Raw genomic sequence first — 16410 nt, 5'->3', positions numbered from 1 at the left:
AAAAAGAAAATAATAAAATATTCTTTGTCTGCCTTTGTTAAAGATCTCTTAACTGTCTGTCAGATGGTCCTCTTTAGTTTGAAAAAGAAAAATTGTCCTGTGACCTTTATAAATTAGAATACCCACAGGTTTAATAACAACTTTATGCACCAGAGAATTCAAGACATTTCAATAATATTTTGAATATTAAATGTCTTTTCCCATTTCCCCCCTCAACTGTCATTTCTACATTACTGTATTGTCCTTACATTACCTATATTTTTAATTCTCTGTAATATTTTTCCTGTTTATTTCTCCAACTCCCAAAATTTCCTTTTTTGATAGAGTTCCATTTTTAATTAAAGTAAATATATTTTGAATTTAGGGCTCTTCCTTGTAATCTAAATATTGTGTCATCATTGATTACAATACTGTCAGTACAGGAAATAGTCATACATTTTTGATATTTCAATAAGGTCCTTTTGATTTCCAGAAGGAAGCTATGCTTTTTCTCTCCAAGTAAATACCTCCTACCTGTACTTTTTTACTATTCCTCACACATTCTAAGATCTTGTTATCTTATTTGCTTTCACACTTCCCAGACGGTTCGATATTTTTCTCTCCATTATGTGTTTCTCTACTCTCTTCAAAGTAAACATGAGTCACTTGTCTTGAAAAAAAGCTTTTGGTTAACCCTCCTGCTACCTGTAAGCCACTTTGTATTCCCTTTTTTCTAGTGCCCTCTGCCACACCTGTCAAATAAGTGGCATACGCTCTCTACGTTGATTTTGTCACCACTTGCCTTAAGCCCCTAAAGATAGATGTAGTATAATCAAGCCCTAGCAGTTGGCCTTTTTTTTTTTTTTTTTTTGGAATACAGATAGATGATTTAAGTTTTGAATGCCAAGGTATCTACTTGAAAGAGGCATTCACTTCAAATATGGCTACCTTGACTAAACACATGTCCAGCCGCAAGACTAGATAAAGAGGCAGACTTTGTTCCCTCCTCCCATCACCCCCCACTTCCTGCCCACAGCTCTTTTGTTTTAGAGATCTTAATTTATTTCAATAACTGGGCCACTTGTTTTTTGTTTTTGTTTTTTTTCTCTCTTTGCTTTAAAAACTCGCTCTTATGTTTTAAATTTAGAAATAAGGAGCAAGCTTGCTAAACCCTAGGCTCCACCCTCTATTCCAATAAAAGTAGAACCCAGGCCTGAGCTCTTTGCATGTTCCTTCTCTCTGTCTCTCTCTCTCCCTCTTTCCCTCCCCTCACCTCCAACCGTTATGTGTTGCTCCAGGTCTGCCATGTAATTTCCAGGACTTGTAAGTAATACACTTTTTCTTTTCAAAGTTTCCTGCCGCTTACTGCTGAGAATGTCTTGCAATCATAATAAGAACCACAAGGGCCAGTCCTATACAACCTTGGTTATTCAGAAGCTGAAACAGGCACAAAACAATAGGCTTCCTTCTATTTACATCCCAGTTCTCAAATTATGTTCACAAAAGTTGTCAGGGTCTCTCTAAATATCAAAACAAATTCTTTTTTTATTTAATTCTGAGGTTTATTCCCTCCCCTTTTAAGTGTCCTCTTTTCTTGACCTTGTTGAAACAAACATTATTTGGATTGTCCTTGTATCTATTGACCAATATTTTTCTCAGTAAGATGGCCACTTGAGGCCTTCTAAGTGTCCTTTGGAAAAATCAATTCACTCTCACTCTCATAATTTTAATTTATACCTCATGTGGATCACTCTAGAATCTTCACATCCCTTCAGGAGCCATGTTTTTTTCCCAGTGTCCACTCAACATTTTCACCTGAAGTTCCACCATTGTCTCAAACTCAACATGTATTATAAACTTTAATTTAATTATATTAAAACCAATTTGTTTATCAGGTCCTAAACCTATCTTATTTGAATAAACACTTTCTTACTCCTCTGTACATGTCACACAAATCTAAAACTTTGAGTAATATCATCTTTAAATGTCTAACATTATTTTCTTTCCATTTCCATGAACACTTGCCCACTATAAGACATTATCATCCTACAGCTGCAGTAATTCAGTGACAATTTACCTGGCTTCTATGCTAACAGGATAAACCTTTTCTTCTGATAATCATGAAAAGTTTTATCTCTTCAAAACAGTGCTGTGTAACTTTCTGCTCAAAAATGAAATGGCTCTCAGTGTTCTAAGAAAAAAGCACATTCCTTTTGCTCAGATTTCAAGGTTAATTATTTTGACCATGATTTACTTTTTAAAAAGTTTTAAAATTTTATTTCGATTTCTTATTAACATCAATGAGACTCTTCTGCCCTAGCCAGTCTGAGGCATAAATCTCATGGGAATACTTAATCATTCACTTATTTTGCAGTTTTCTTTCCCTCACCCTTTTGTGGCTCTATACTCTGTCTCTCCTTCAAGTCTTATCTATAGCCTGCCTCCTTAAAAATTGCCAGTATCTAAAACTCAGATAACTATAACCTTTATTTAGCATTTTTCATGTAACTCCCTTAACCAGAGTGTGGGTGGTGATGTCTTATTTCCAGTAAGTACGGATGCAACGAATGCTGAAAAAAGAATGTGTGATGAACCTCAGTAAGTATTTGAAGAAGTATGTTTTCATTTACATAAATCAAACTGGGTGTTGCTCATTCTTTAAACTGTTCAACTGTAGGACCACATTTAGCAGAAAGTGTTTGCTGAAAAATTAACCTCTGAGTTTTTCCTGATTGCTTGATTTAGGACTCTCATTTTAGGGTTCCTTCTTTTTAGAAACCATTCTAATTTATTATTGTAATAAATCTACGTTTTATAAACGTTGCCATTTTTTACAAGAAATTTAGATTCTTGTTGCAGTTGATTGTAACATCTTCCAATCTTGACATCTGTAGTACCATAGAGCAAAAAAGACTTCATAAGTCTGAGCAATTTTAAGAGACTTGCTAGCTATTTTGTTTAGAATTTTCAAGAATATAACTGTGATTCTTCAAACACTTTGTCTCCTAATCATTATTTATTTATTCGTGGAAAAACATTTACGGGATTCCTTCTCAGTGCCAAGAACTGTGTTAAAGATTGAGAATATAAAGAAGCATAAGCTAGTTTTTGCTCTTGGTTTCTCCTTCCACAATTCTTATTGTTTTCTATTTTCATAAGGCTACATTTACACTTACAATTCTGTTTGCTTGTAACATTTTCAAATTGGGTAATGTAATAAAAAAGGTGTGTGTGTTTCTTATTGTCTAGAAAACTGAAAAACAGGACAGTAATATTCACAGACAACATTGTAATTGTTAGAGCGATAGGGCTAGTGTTCCTTAAGGGCTGAATTTAGATCATGGTGCTGTCCCATAATTAACGAGGAAACCATTCCCCATTCTATGTGTAAGTTGTGAGTTAAGGGACCTACCAACAGCACCTAATTTTGTTAAGACTGAAATTTTAACTGGAAAATATTGCTGAATAGTCAGAATGTTTCTTATAAATAAGAAATATCTCATTTTGTCAAATAATTTTTGACTTTAAAAATCTTTAAATTTTGCTTAAAGAGCCAAAATAAATCTAAGCAAATAAATCACCCATATTAAGTCAGTAATTTTTTCCAAATTATAACATATATTTCATTAAAAGTGTCATTTTTCTACATGAGTCCTAATTGTTCTAAAGAATTGTATACTTCTCTGAGAATCAGTCTAGTTTGGTGATCAGAATGCTTGCTTTGAAAATATTATCAAATAAAATGGAATGGTTATTTTATGCTAGGAAAGAACTCACAAGGTAAGCCACAATAATAAACAAATAAACATTCAAGGAATTTGTCATCAAAACATAACCTAGGTAAATTCTCAAGTACTTTTATCTGTATTTATAGTCACTGATATTAGGAAGTGGCTATAGAAGGTAGAAGGGGGCCTGAAGTGATCAGCTTGGGCTCCCTCTTTGATTTAAGCAACTATGTACATTTAGGGACCCATTTGGCATCCTCAGGGAAGGGACCGCTTATCTTGTCATGTAAAACCATTGGGTAAAACCATTGCATTTCATGGTTTTATTAACCTTATGGCGAGAGGCTTTTTCTTAATCTAAATGGAATCAGTCGTTTCCTTTACCGGTCAGGTATTTTTTAGAAAGAAAGTTCAAACAACTTGTGTTTTCATTCATAACTTTCCTTTTTATTAAATAAAGTTTCCTTCTTTTAATTATTTACATAAATTAATACTTTGGCTTTCAATTCTAAATTCTAAATCATTAAGTGCTTAAGAAGCCTGTCATTCTTACACATTGTATCCAGGCAGTTAGATGATGTCATAGAGGGAAAATGCACATTACTATAATTGTGAATATTCTCACTGATGTTTCCCAGGTTTTTTCTTATGCTTAATTCTCTCTGAATAATATTTAAAAAGCTGATTCCGTGTGTAGAAATTGTAGAGTATAACTCTGATTTAATTAAAACATCAAAATTATTTTTTTCAAATTAAGAAATGCTCAGAATGGTTTCAATGGAAATGATAGTCTATGTTATTAAAAATTAAGAAAAATATCAAGGGACTATTTTAGCAAACATGACATAATCATTTTTCCTTCTGAATTAAACAGTATGATGCTAAGATATTAAGTGAAAAGCTACTTAAATTCTGAAACAAAATACACTGTTTAAGTAATAAAGATTTTGTGGGAAAAGTCTAGCTAAATTATGCTACCTATAGTAAATGATGCTGCTAGTTTATTTAGATTTGTAACCTCTAGCAATAACAGATTATTTTGATAAATTATTCATATTTCTGCATTGTGCACCTTAGGCAATTTGCATTTCTGGCAGCAAATAGGCCCTCTTTTCAAGCTTCAGTCCCCTTGGTCAGACAGGATGGCCCAAGGCTGCTTCATGATTAATTTCATCTCAATGGGGTAATTATCATACTGAATGAAATGAAGCAATGCCCCTGGGATACGCTTTCCTGGAGCTACAAGTACAAGAGGCTTAGCTTAAGAGCTTTTAAGCATATAGTAACATTTAGCTTAAATGTTAACCTTTCTCTATTTTGGGAGTATCTATATCTGAAAATAATATTGGACTTTGTAAGACTAAAAAACAATAATTTAGAGCTTGATTTAGCAGCTCATTCAGTTGCAGGGCTGTATACATTGTAAGGGATCAAGAAGGTTTTATATTGCTGGCCCAAAGTTTAGTTGCTGAACCAATAAATATTAATTTCTATCATAGTTTGTGAAGTCATTCAACATTTCTGTTTTTAATTTTCTGACCTAAGAACAGACTAAATGCTTGGACTATTGCCGATTTAGCAAGAGATGGCTTTTTAAAATGTTTCTGTTTTCCATTGAAAAATGAAGAAAAGTAGACTGATTCATAATTTCAGTTCTAAAATATGTATAGTTCATATCACATCCTTAAATAGAATTTCTGTATTTCCTAATCCATGCATATTAGTTGGAAATTTGTTGGAAATAGTGAAATTCTTCAAAATTCCCAAATGCAATCAGGGTCACAGGGTATTCTAGTGAAAATCAAGTTCTGAAATTTAAAATTGAAACTCTGCCTGATAAATACATAATCAGTGATCAAAGAGAAAAGGAGGGATTGAAATGAAACAAATTCTTGACCTGCCTGGTGTGGCTCAGTTAGTTGGAACATCCTCCTGTAAAGACGATGGCAGGTGTGGCTTCTGGGCAGGGCACAAGCCTGGGTTGCTCTTTGGTCCCAGGTCGGGGCACAAAGAAGAGGTGATGTTCTTCTCTCTCCCTCCCTTCCCCTCTCTCTAAAACCAATAAGCAAGCCCTTATGTGAGAAGAAAGAAAGAAGGAAGGAAAGAAGGAAGGGAGGGAGGAAGGAAGGGATGGGGGATGGGGGGAAAGGAAAGGAAGGAAAGAAAGGGTTTCCTAAATGTAATGTCTCATTTCAAACTGTTCGATTGGATTTTTATCATTTTATAATTAGGTGTTTTATGCAATAAATTCCTTACATGTTTATTAGAGAGAATATCCAAACATTTTGCTAGAGTAGTGTTATGAAGTTGAGTAAATAACAGCCAATGATCTCAGGGAGTTTATAGACTAGTGGAAGTCATAGTAGCATAAGTAAATAATTAAAATATGATTATACATTGACATAGAAATCTGTACTGCTGAGTCCAGTGGGCTGGGTATTGTGAAATGGCCAGGTTTCATCAGAACCCATCACCTGCTTTACCACTTGCTGATAATCATTCACATACCTCTGTCAATTTTTCTCTTTAATGGGCACTTTCCTCCAGCTGGGGAGGCATCTTTCTTACTTATTTTGATATTATTTGCAGAAGGGAAAAGACTTATGTAATTCAGGTATTGTTCATTGTTACTTTTTAAAGAGAAAATAATCTTTCCGAGCTTATAAAAAAAATAAAAATAAAAAACGCAGTGATTTACTTTGGGATGGGGGGCTGGGATTGTTTTGAAAATACTTAAAATGTAAGTATGATTCTCTACAATCTTATTATTCTTCATTTGTTTTTCATTATCCAAAGCCCAAAACTGTATTTACAGTGTACCAGTCCATTTCTTGTTGAAGTTATGTGAAATCTCATTTGAAAATTCAATCAATTTAGATTTCACATGAAAAGTATAAACAGAGTCTTATAGATGAAAAGTTCATGATATTAAGTGAATATTTAAAGCTGTCTGCAAAAATCAATTCCTGAATGAACTATTTGTAGATTCAATTTTGTAAATGAGACTGTTCCATGCTTATGAAATCAGAAGAAACCAAATCATTTGGTTTATCTGATTCATAACACTTTGTTTATATAAATACAACATGTTTCAGGAGCCTAGGAATATTAACTTTTCTGATAATTTCCTACTAAAATATTCCCAAGTAAATTATGCTGACATTTTAATCTAGGTCCACCCTGTTTCTAATTTGGCAGTCCAAAATATTATTTATCAGCTTCAGAATTAAAATCTTTATTGAATTTATGATCCTTTGTTTTTATTTAAATCACTATTTCATTTAAAAATATAACTAAATTTATCAAATTAAAACTTAGAAAAAGATAGTATCATTTGATATAATAAAATTTTTATTTGGGATATGTGTGGTGTAGGTTGTGAGTAATACAGAGGAAATAAGACAAGCCATCACTTGAATAAGTGTTGAGAGCATGGAGCTTATTATACTTTCATCTTTAATTGTGTATATAGCTGCAAATTTTTCTAATAAAAATTTAGAGTTTCTTTTGCAGTTGGTAGTAATCAAAAGGATGCAGAAAAATACAATAAAAATGTATTTCTGTGGATTAGTTTTCATTATTTTTTTTAAAATTTATTTTTCAATTACAGTTCACATCAGTATTATCTTGTGTTAGTTTCAGGTGTACAGCATAATGATTAGACAATTATATACATATTTTACAAAGTATTTCCCTCGATATTTCAAGGACCCACCAGGCACCACGAATAGTTATTACAATATTGCTATGCTGTACTTTATATCCCCAGGACTGTTTTGTGACTATCTATCTGAAGCTCTTAAACCCTTCACCTTTTTCACCCTGTGTGTGTGGATTTGATGTGTTTTCACTCTTATGCAATTTTGGGTGTGTCCTTCTTAATGTACATTTCTGGTCTCAGAGTTGACTCCCTCCTTAAAGTCATGCAGTTTTAAAAACTGAAATGCTAACACAAACAGATGTTATAGCTGATCATCTCTGTATGTATCCTCAGTAAATGTGAAGTCAGTATTTTTGTTGGGTGTAATGAAAGTTGGCAGACTTGTTGAAAAACACTTGGTTTTAAATTGTTAGTTTCTACCGAAATGCCATTCACATAGTAGTTTGTTAATATATATTGACCTAAAAGTGAGATCAGAGAAAGAATAGGAAATTTTGAGGGACAAACAACATTATACTGCTCTGACCCTGAGATTTATCTTCTTTAAAATTATCCCTTTGGATGTGAACATTGTCTGTAGGACTAACCCTTTTAAATAACATCTTTTACCTGGAATAGAATCTTTAAGACATAGTGCGCATTAGTGGATTGATGGGTTTTGTTTTTGGAGGGCTGGGAATGAAGGCAGAGTAGGAAAAAAGTGTCCACAGGGTATGAGCCTTTAAAACATGCCCACTCAGTGTACACACAGTCCCACAGGCAGGATAAGGGTAGTGAGGATGTGACTCTGCTGGGAGATGTCCAATCCGTCATCTGTCCGGGTACTCCAGATAAGGAGTCCCAAACAGTCAGGGGCATGATCTGAATCCTGATCACTGATGGTTAAAGCAACTGACAGCAAAACCAAATGACTGATGGAAGAAGTAAGACCTTAAGAAAAGCTCTTTATAATTCACAATTGTGTGTACTGGGTGGTCCAACAGAATCTCAGGTGTAAAGGGATCAGTTAGGATAAGTAATCTAAAAGGACATAAAAGAAAAGAGAAAATAGAAGGAAAAGCAAATGTAAAAATCCTATAACACTTTACTGATTTCAACTGTAAAATCTTTTTTAAAAAAATAAGTTATTACTCTACATTTCCCTGATATGTTGAGATCTTAAGGAGTAAAACACCTGAGTAGTTTAGGGCTCTTTTGGTAATATTTTGGATCTATCTTTTTATCCTTTCATCCACTTTTTTATTTACCAATTATTTATTAAGTGCTTACTAAATGCTACTCATGTACCTGTAGGGCTAGAACAATACTTAGAAATATATTAGTTAAGAATCCAATATCTATAGGTAAATCTTGACTAGGATTGTTGAGACCATCTATTAGGTATAACAAAGGTAGTGTTATGGAAGAAACTCCCAGAAATTCCGTTCTTGCTGAGATGCAGTAAAGAATTACAGGCCTACCAGTGTGCAAGCAAAGTTCATTAATGCTAAGTTCTAATAGGAAAGCAAAGCAAGAGTGGCTAGAGCAGGGGTGGCAAAGTGGAGAGGCAAAAGCCTGGGTGGCCAGCACCTGGGTGGCCAGAGTACGGCTGGCCAGGGGTCCCTGTGTGGCAAGAGAGCCAAGAGGCCAAAAGAGAAGGACCCTTTGTTCTGAGGACTTATATGGTTGCTGGGATGGGGTGAAGAACTTATATTTTGATTGGCAGGTAAAGATGGTGTCAGATTCCACTGAGGAGATGTGACTACTCAAATACAGGAATGGTTGGGAGTCTGTTAGCCCGAACCTTCATCTTGCTCTAGAGTCTATTTATTCCTTTTGCATACGCGTTGGAAGGCAGGCAGTTAATCAAAGATGCTTTTTGTTTTCTTTTTTCTTTTGGGCGCTTTGGACCGCCTCCCTTTCTCCCTTCCAAGCCTTGGGATAAATACACAGTCTCCAGGGTTTCCTTTTCCCAGCTAGTGGAGATGGTACACACCGTATTTCAAGGGCTCTCCGCACTCCTGCACTCAGTTTACCTGTTCTGGACGCCTGGCAGGCTTTTCGGACCAGGCTCTGGATTACTGAGTGAAGATGTGAGCTTTTGCTTTTAGCATCTGTATTAAGTTCTTTGTTAGATTGTAATGGTGAGGGTCCTGCCTTTATTTCCCCTCTGCCTCTCATTCCACCGTAACAGTAGTATTAGTATAATAGTTGGCATGGCGTTTTCTTCCAGAGAAGAATTTAAAAAAATAATAAAAAGACCAAAGATAGAATGGTTTCTGAGTTTAATTTTGGAAAAGGAAATTTTGTCTGGAAAATGAGTAGAGTAATAATGAAAGTGATATGTGTGAGTCAAACAATACTTTTAACATGAAAATATAATAAAAATTAACATTTTTGTAATAATAACAATAATGACATAAATAATTCTCTCACCAACAAGCAGTGAAGAATAAATTCCAAGTTAAACCTCTTTTGTTTGGCAGAAAAAAACCCATGGACTCTGCTTATGATTCTTTGCCAAGTTATTCTCATGAAATCTTGTTATTTTATAACTTTAATTATAATTGTCATACAAGATTTGGCAAAGTAGGTTTACAATTGTGAGGTGTAAAACACAGAGTTTATTATTGTATTATTATTTATTGATTATTTTATTATTTTTCCATATGAATAACTGTAAATCTACTTTTGCCCCACCCTGTAATAAACTAATATTGACATTTTATGATAACTAAATAATATTGAATATATATGTGTGCCAACTATTACATTTATACCTAGCTAGTACATACATATAACAGGTCCTAAATAAATATGTGATGAATGAACACACCAAGGTCAATATCTAAGACAAATGGCCAATCTTCCTTCCCATATTATTAAGTGATAATTCGATTATTGAAAACTTAATGAAGACAATCAGGGACCACTACTTAATGAAATGAAATAAGCCATTCCTTTTTGAAATCTTTATTTCCTCTTCTATTGTTCATGCTAATTAAATAACATTTAAATGTTTATTAACTGTTTATGTATTCTGTTTCTTTAAAGAGAAAATTCTGAACAAAGGAAAAAAAACCAACGAAGCTGAGGGAAGAAAGATTTAAAATGTATGAAGCTAGCTCATTCTCTCACAATACATTTAGTTGCCCCCCACCCCATCCCCTCCCCTACCACATAGCAGTAGAGGGAATGGTATCAAGTCAAAGACTAAAGCTGGAAACTGGTTGTACTGGGCTTTATTTTCACATTAGTCGTTCAGGAAATTTCAAAGAGCCACTTTATGTCTAAATGTTTTATGCATTTTAAAGGGCTGCTTATAAGAAATACTTTATAAAGAATTTTAAGATTTTCAAATTTAGGTGTTAAATAAATACAAAGTGTTCCATGGTCAGTTAACAGTGAGGTAAAACAGTTTGGAAAAACTTTATTGTATGCTTTACTTTGTTCAGTCATTTTATTTTTGTGCCAATAAACCTCCTTCTCATCTATCTCCCTAATAATTGTGTTCAGTTCTTAACAATGCTGAGTGATTAGTGCAATGTTTTCTATGTTTGATTTCGGTTTTGTAATTTTTCCTTTAAAACAAATTTTGTTGCATATCCTTCTGACAGCACTTTATGTTAATTTATGTATCTTTTCTCTTTATAAGAGGCAGGGAAAGCCCATGAAACCAAACAAGGGGCTATAAAAGTTGCAGCACAAGGTAAGCAATGAAACACTTCAAAAATTCTTACCTTTTTTTCCACTTACATAGCGCTTTATTGACAAAAGCTAAAGCTGTTTATTGCAGAATAGCACCATCTGCTGGGTTATTAGAGAAAACATGGCATTGCTGCATGAAGATACACATTTCCAGTAATCAGTAACTGGAGAAAGCATGACTAAGATCAATGCCAAATTTGAAGAGGAACCACCGAACAACCCAAGAATTAGTATCTTGACTCCTAGTTTCAGGCATTGAGTTTTTACTTATAACTTAGAAAATAAACCATAGATTGATTGATAGATGCATAGACAAATGGTGTATAGAACTATACAAATAATATACAAAGTTTTCTGTGTTTTCAATTATATCTTCTAATTTTATGTCATACTAGAAAATCCCATAAGAATGTTTTAAAATTCCTATTACTTCATCTATACACTAATACTGAAAAATCAGTTTCCAAATATGATTATGATGTAATCACCCTAGGTTTTAAGAGACATTTGAGAAAATCTATTTTGTCATTTACTCATATCTTTGGGGTACAAGAATGGTGTTTTTTAAGAGAACTTCAGGAAAATATTGAGTCTTCAAGTCACCAGTTTGAGAAAAGTATTTCTTTAAAATAATTTTCCTGTAAAATCATTTTTTTAGTTATCACATGGAATCATATTTTTTGAGAAAGTTATTCTAACTACAGTGTCCCCAACTCAAGAGGATGGAATGCAATGAGTTTATGTGATCTTTATTCTCAAGCCATGAGCATTAATATGATGGAAATATAAGGAAAGGGTACAAATGTTCTGCCTTTGTCATCTATGGAAACTTTACAGAACACACTTAGGGAAAAAAGGTAAAACATTAATTGGAGAAAATATTTATTTTCTCTCCTATACCACATTATACAATACTGAACAATTCAGAAGATTCATTTAGGTGATGGCACATTTATTTCTGGGCACGAGGCTCTTGTAGCAGACTTCTTAGCATGTAACATGGTTGCATCCTGGACCCAACTACTTGCAAAATCATCCTGATAAATATTGGAAAAATGGGTTGGCTAAATTGCCATTAGACCCAACAATGTTGTTTATAAGCAATATATGCTAGAAAAGTTAAGAACTGTGATGTAAGTTTTTAGTTTTCTTTTGATCATCAGGATGTTCAAGAATACTGATTCTTCTTTAGATGTGTCCTGATAGGGAATGTAACAAATATTATGGGACATAAAAAGGCAGGGCTAATATTATGATCACTTCCGTGTTTTATATTCATGAAAATTTAGCTCAGAGTGAATTCCTCAAGCAAATGACTAGTAGTTCAAAGAATCATTGCAGTTAAGGTAGATATATTCTTATGAAGATACACAATCGTGTGAGGTCATGAGAGAAGTGGAACTATGACTTGAGTTAGCAATTTGGTGTTACTTCAGCCTCATAATAGAGGAGTTCAGGGGGAGGAAATTGAAGAGATAAGCTGGAAACTGCTTTCAAATTTGAGTTTGGGCCATAGACTCTTCACTTTTATATGCCAACTACATTGGACAAGGCAGCTCAGAACTCATTCTTTCACAATAAAAGATTTATGATTGAATGAATAGTTACCGAGAGTTTCAAAAGCTTGTTAGAATTATCCTTTTAAGGAAATTAGGTGAAAGTGTTGATTAAGCACAGTGTACAGGTAAGAGAGCTAAACACATGCTTATTAATTTGACTTATTGATGTAATAACATATTTTTATTCATTTCTTGCTTTATCAATTAAAAAATTTTTTTTATGGAATAATATTTTAGGTAATCTTTATTTCAAATTTGGATAGATTGATTTGTACATAGATGTCCACTGAATTTATGAATACATGTGATACATTCTTATATTCCCAGAAGAATTCTGAAGAATGGTCATTTAATATGTTTTAACACTATTTTCTTTTTCTTATTTCTGCAACAGCTAAAAAAGATGAAAAGAAGGAAGGTATGTTTTATGCAAAATTCTATTGCACCTTTCTTGTGAACAGTTTAACAATATTCAGAGTCAGGTTTTGACTGCCATCTTGTCTGTATTTCCTTTGGATAACTGGATCTATTATGTGTATACCTATTGCAAAAATGTGGTTTTCTACCTCACCTCAAGTAAAAGAGCGAACTACTTTTCAAAAGTAATTTTAATTTAGCGTTTTTTCAAGTTATAGAAGGTATAGCATAATCTCTCAAAATTTCAAGCCTCTCAGGCGGGGGAACCTGCCATGCCAGGCAGCGCGCTCTAGGAGCCGGCATGAGAGTGTAGAGCGATCCCAAAAAAAGAGTCCATCCCTGACAGAAGGGGTCACAGAGCTGCCCCAAGCAGGAGTCAGACACAGACAGTAGACTCCTGGAAGGCTCAAACAAACGACTCAAGGTCATATAGGGTCAACAACTGACATCATCAGAGGCAGGCCCAGAAAGAAAAGTAAAGGGAAAAATAAATAAGTAAGTAAGTAAATAAATAAATAAATAAATAAAAAGACCCACCTACTACCATAGAAGTTTAGTTCCACAAAGTCAGGAAATCTAGACAGCCCAATTGAAGCAGAAGCAAAAATAAATAAATAAGTAAATTACTTAACAGACTCTCACAAAAATGGGAAGAAAAAGAAGTTCCCCCCAAATGAGTGGAAAAGGGGACTCCCCACAGAGAGAGCTAAATGAAATAGAGGCGAGGGAACTATCAGATACTGAATTCAAAACAATGGTTCTAAGGAAGCTCAATGAGCTCAGCCAGCTCAAAGAGAACTATGAGAAACTGCAGAGAAACTATCAGGATCTTACAGCAAACTATATCAGCTTGGAAAAGGACATAGAAACTATCAAGAAGACACAAGAGGATATAAAGAATACCATTTCTGAATTGAAGAACACAGTAGAAGGAATCCAAAGCAGGCTGGATGAAGCCGAGGATCGAATCAGTGAGATGGAGGATAAGGTAGAAAGAAGCTCCCAGAAAGAACAAGAAATGGAAAAACAACTCAAAAAGACTGAAGAGGCATTTAGGGAAATGCAGGACAACCTGAAACGCAATAATATCCATATAATAGGGATCCCAGAAGGAGAAGAAGAGGAGCAAGGGATAGAGAACCTCCTCGAAAAAGTAATGATGGAAAATTTCCCTAATTTGAGGAGAGAAAGGCTCTCATGGATCCAGGAGGCACAGAGGACCCCACTCAAGAGGGACTCAAAGAGGTCCACTCCAAGACACATCATCATTAAAATGGCAAATGTCAAAGACAAAGAGAGAATCCTCAAGGCAGCAAGGGAGAAGGAGAAAGTAACATACAGGGGGGCCCTGATACGCCTAGGAGCTGACTTCCCAACAGAAACACTACAAGCCAGAAGGGAATGGCAACAAATATTCCAAGTCATGAAAAGCAAGGGCCTACAGCCAAGGCTGCTCTACCCAGCAAGGCTCTCAATTAAAATAGAAGGGGAAATAAGGAGTTTCCCAGACAAGAGAAGGCTAAAAGAATACATCTCTACCAAACCAGCTCTCCAAGATATGCTAAGGGGACTGGTTTAAGCAGATGAAGGAAAAGAATGAGACAGAGAGGAACACAGGTACAAAGAGAAAAGATGAGTAAGTTTCTATCAGTAATATCTCTCAATGTGAATGGACTAAATGCCCCAATCAAAAGACACAGGGTAGCTGAATGGATAAGAAAACATGACCCACACATATGCTGCCTACAAGAGACCCACCTCAGAGCAAGAGACCTACACAGATTGAAAGTAAAGGGATGGAAAATAATATTCCAAGCAAATGGGCAAGAGAAAAAGGCCGAAGTTGCCAATCTTGTATCAGACAAAGTAGATTTCAAAACAAAGGCCATAAAAAGAGACCCAGAGGGGCACTTTATAATACTTAAAGGAAGAATCTCTCAAGAAGACATAAACATTGTAAACTTATATGCTCCCAATATAGGAGCCCCCAAGTACATAAGGAAAATCTTGGACAACTTCAAAAAAGATATAGACAGCAACACACTGATAGTAGGGGATTAAAACACCCCACTGTCAAAAATGGACAGATCTTCCAAACAAAACATTAATAAACATATCGTGGCGCTGAATGACACACTGAATCAAAGAGACTTAACTGACATATATAGAACCTTACATCCCAAAGAAGAAAAATACACATTCTTTTCAAATGCTCATGGCAGTTTTTCAAAGATAGACCACATGATAGGACACAAAGCAAGCCTCAGCAAATTCATGAAAATTGAAATAATACCAAACTTTTTCTCAGACCTCAAGGCCTTGAAACTCGAAATCAACCTCAAAAAGAAACTTCAAAAACTTGCAAACTCATGGAGACTGAACAGTACACTATTAAACAATGAATGGGTCAATAATGAGATAAGAGACGATATCAAAAAATTTCTGGAAACAAATGAAAATGAACAGACAACAGAAGAAGAAATCAGGAAAAAAATACCATTCGATATAGCAAGAAGAAAAATAAAGTACCTAGGAATAAATTTAACCAAAGAGGTAAAAGACCTGTACGCAGAAAACTATATAACATTGAAGAAAGAAATTAAGGAAGACACAAATAAATGGAAGCATATACCGTGCTCATGGATTGGAAGAATTAATATTATCAAAATGTCCATACTACCCAAAGCAATTTATAGATTCAACGCACCTATATGGAAAATATGGAAAATACACACCCATTTTCCTATATCAAATACTTGTAACTCTGACACTGAAAGCAACTGAAGTTATTTTTTTCTGTTAAGTTGCACACAAGTCATAGTCCATCCACTGCACATTACTTCCTTTTAAGAGATGTCCTGATATTAAAAAAAAAAAAATTCCCTGCTGTCAAAAAAAAAAAAAAAAGAAAACATGGAATTAAATAAGCAAGGAAGACTTTACTCAAGACTATTGCAATAGAGATCAAGTCTATTGTAATAGAAGAAATGGAATTTTACTTAGCTGAAACAAAAATGAAAGTTTTTTAGCTATGGAGTGAGCTGGTGTTAAGGTACCAGAGGATGTCAGTGGGGTTGGAGGTGAGTGGCCAGTGTGATTAGGCCACCTGTGTCTGCTAATTGTTGCTTACCGAAGTGAAGTCTCACCCTCCCACAGAGACGGGGAAAGAGGGCCACTGTCTCTTTTGATGATTACATTTCAAAGGGTTGTCTCATAGGTCTTAAGAAAGATATTTCTAGTTGTAGAAGATTTATATTTCAAAGGGACAGAGAAAGAATTTATAATGCAAGCTTTCTAAAGTACACGTTCTAACAAAAGTGAGGTCAGGGGCCAATCATCAAGAAGAAACCCGTCAAGCTGATGAGAACGTTAAGGACAT

General features: G+C 34.5%; 1 protein-coding gene across 14 annotated transcripts in view; it reads left to right on the top strand.

Moving 5' to 3' along the window:
• The window catches only part of TRDN (triadin), a 323740-nt gene that overhangs the window by 184662 nt on the left and 122668 nt on the right, over positions 1-16410 (top strand). For 13 of the 14 annotated variants that reach the window (XM_054569903.1, XM_054569904.1, XM_054569900.1 and 10 more), the window contains exons 13-14: positions 11003-11056; positions 13009-13032. In XM_054569903.1, coding sequence (XP_054425878.1) covers positions 11003-11056; positions 13009-13032 — 78 coding nt within the window. Of the gene's footprint in view, positions 1-11000; positions 11057-13008; positions 13034-16410 lie in introns of those variants that run through there. The other variant, XM_054569910.1, reaches the window with a different exon arrangement.

This window comes from Pteronotus mesoamericanus, unplaced genomic scaffold (genome assembly GCF_021234165.1).
Source record: "Pteronotus mesoamericanus isolate MK-2021 breed Mesoamerican mustached bat unplaced genomic scaffold, CSHL_Meso_final contig_20, whole genome shotgun sequence".
Lineage (NCBI taxonomy): Eukaryota > Metazoa > Chordata > Mammalia > Chiroptera > Mormoopidae > Pteronotus > Pteronotus mesoamericanus.
This window is presented reverse-complemented; position numbering and strand designations above follow the sequence as displayed.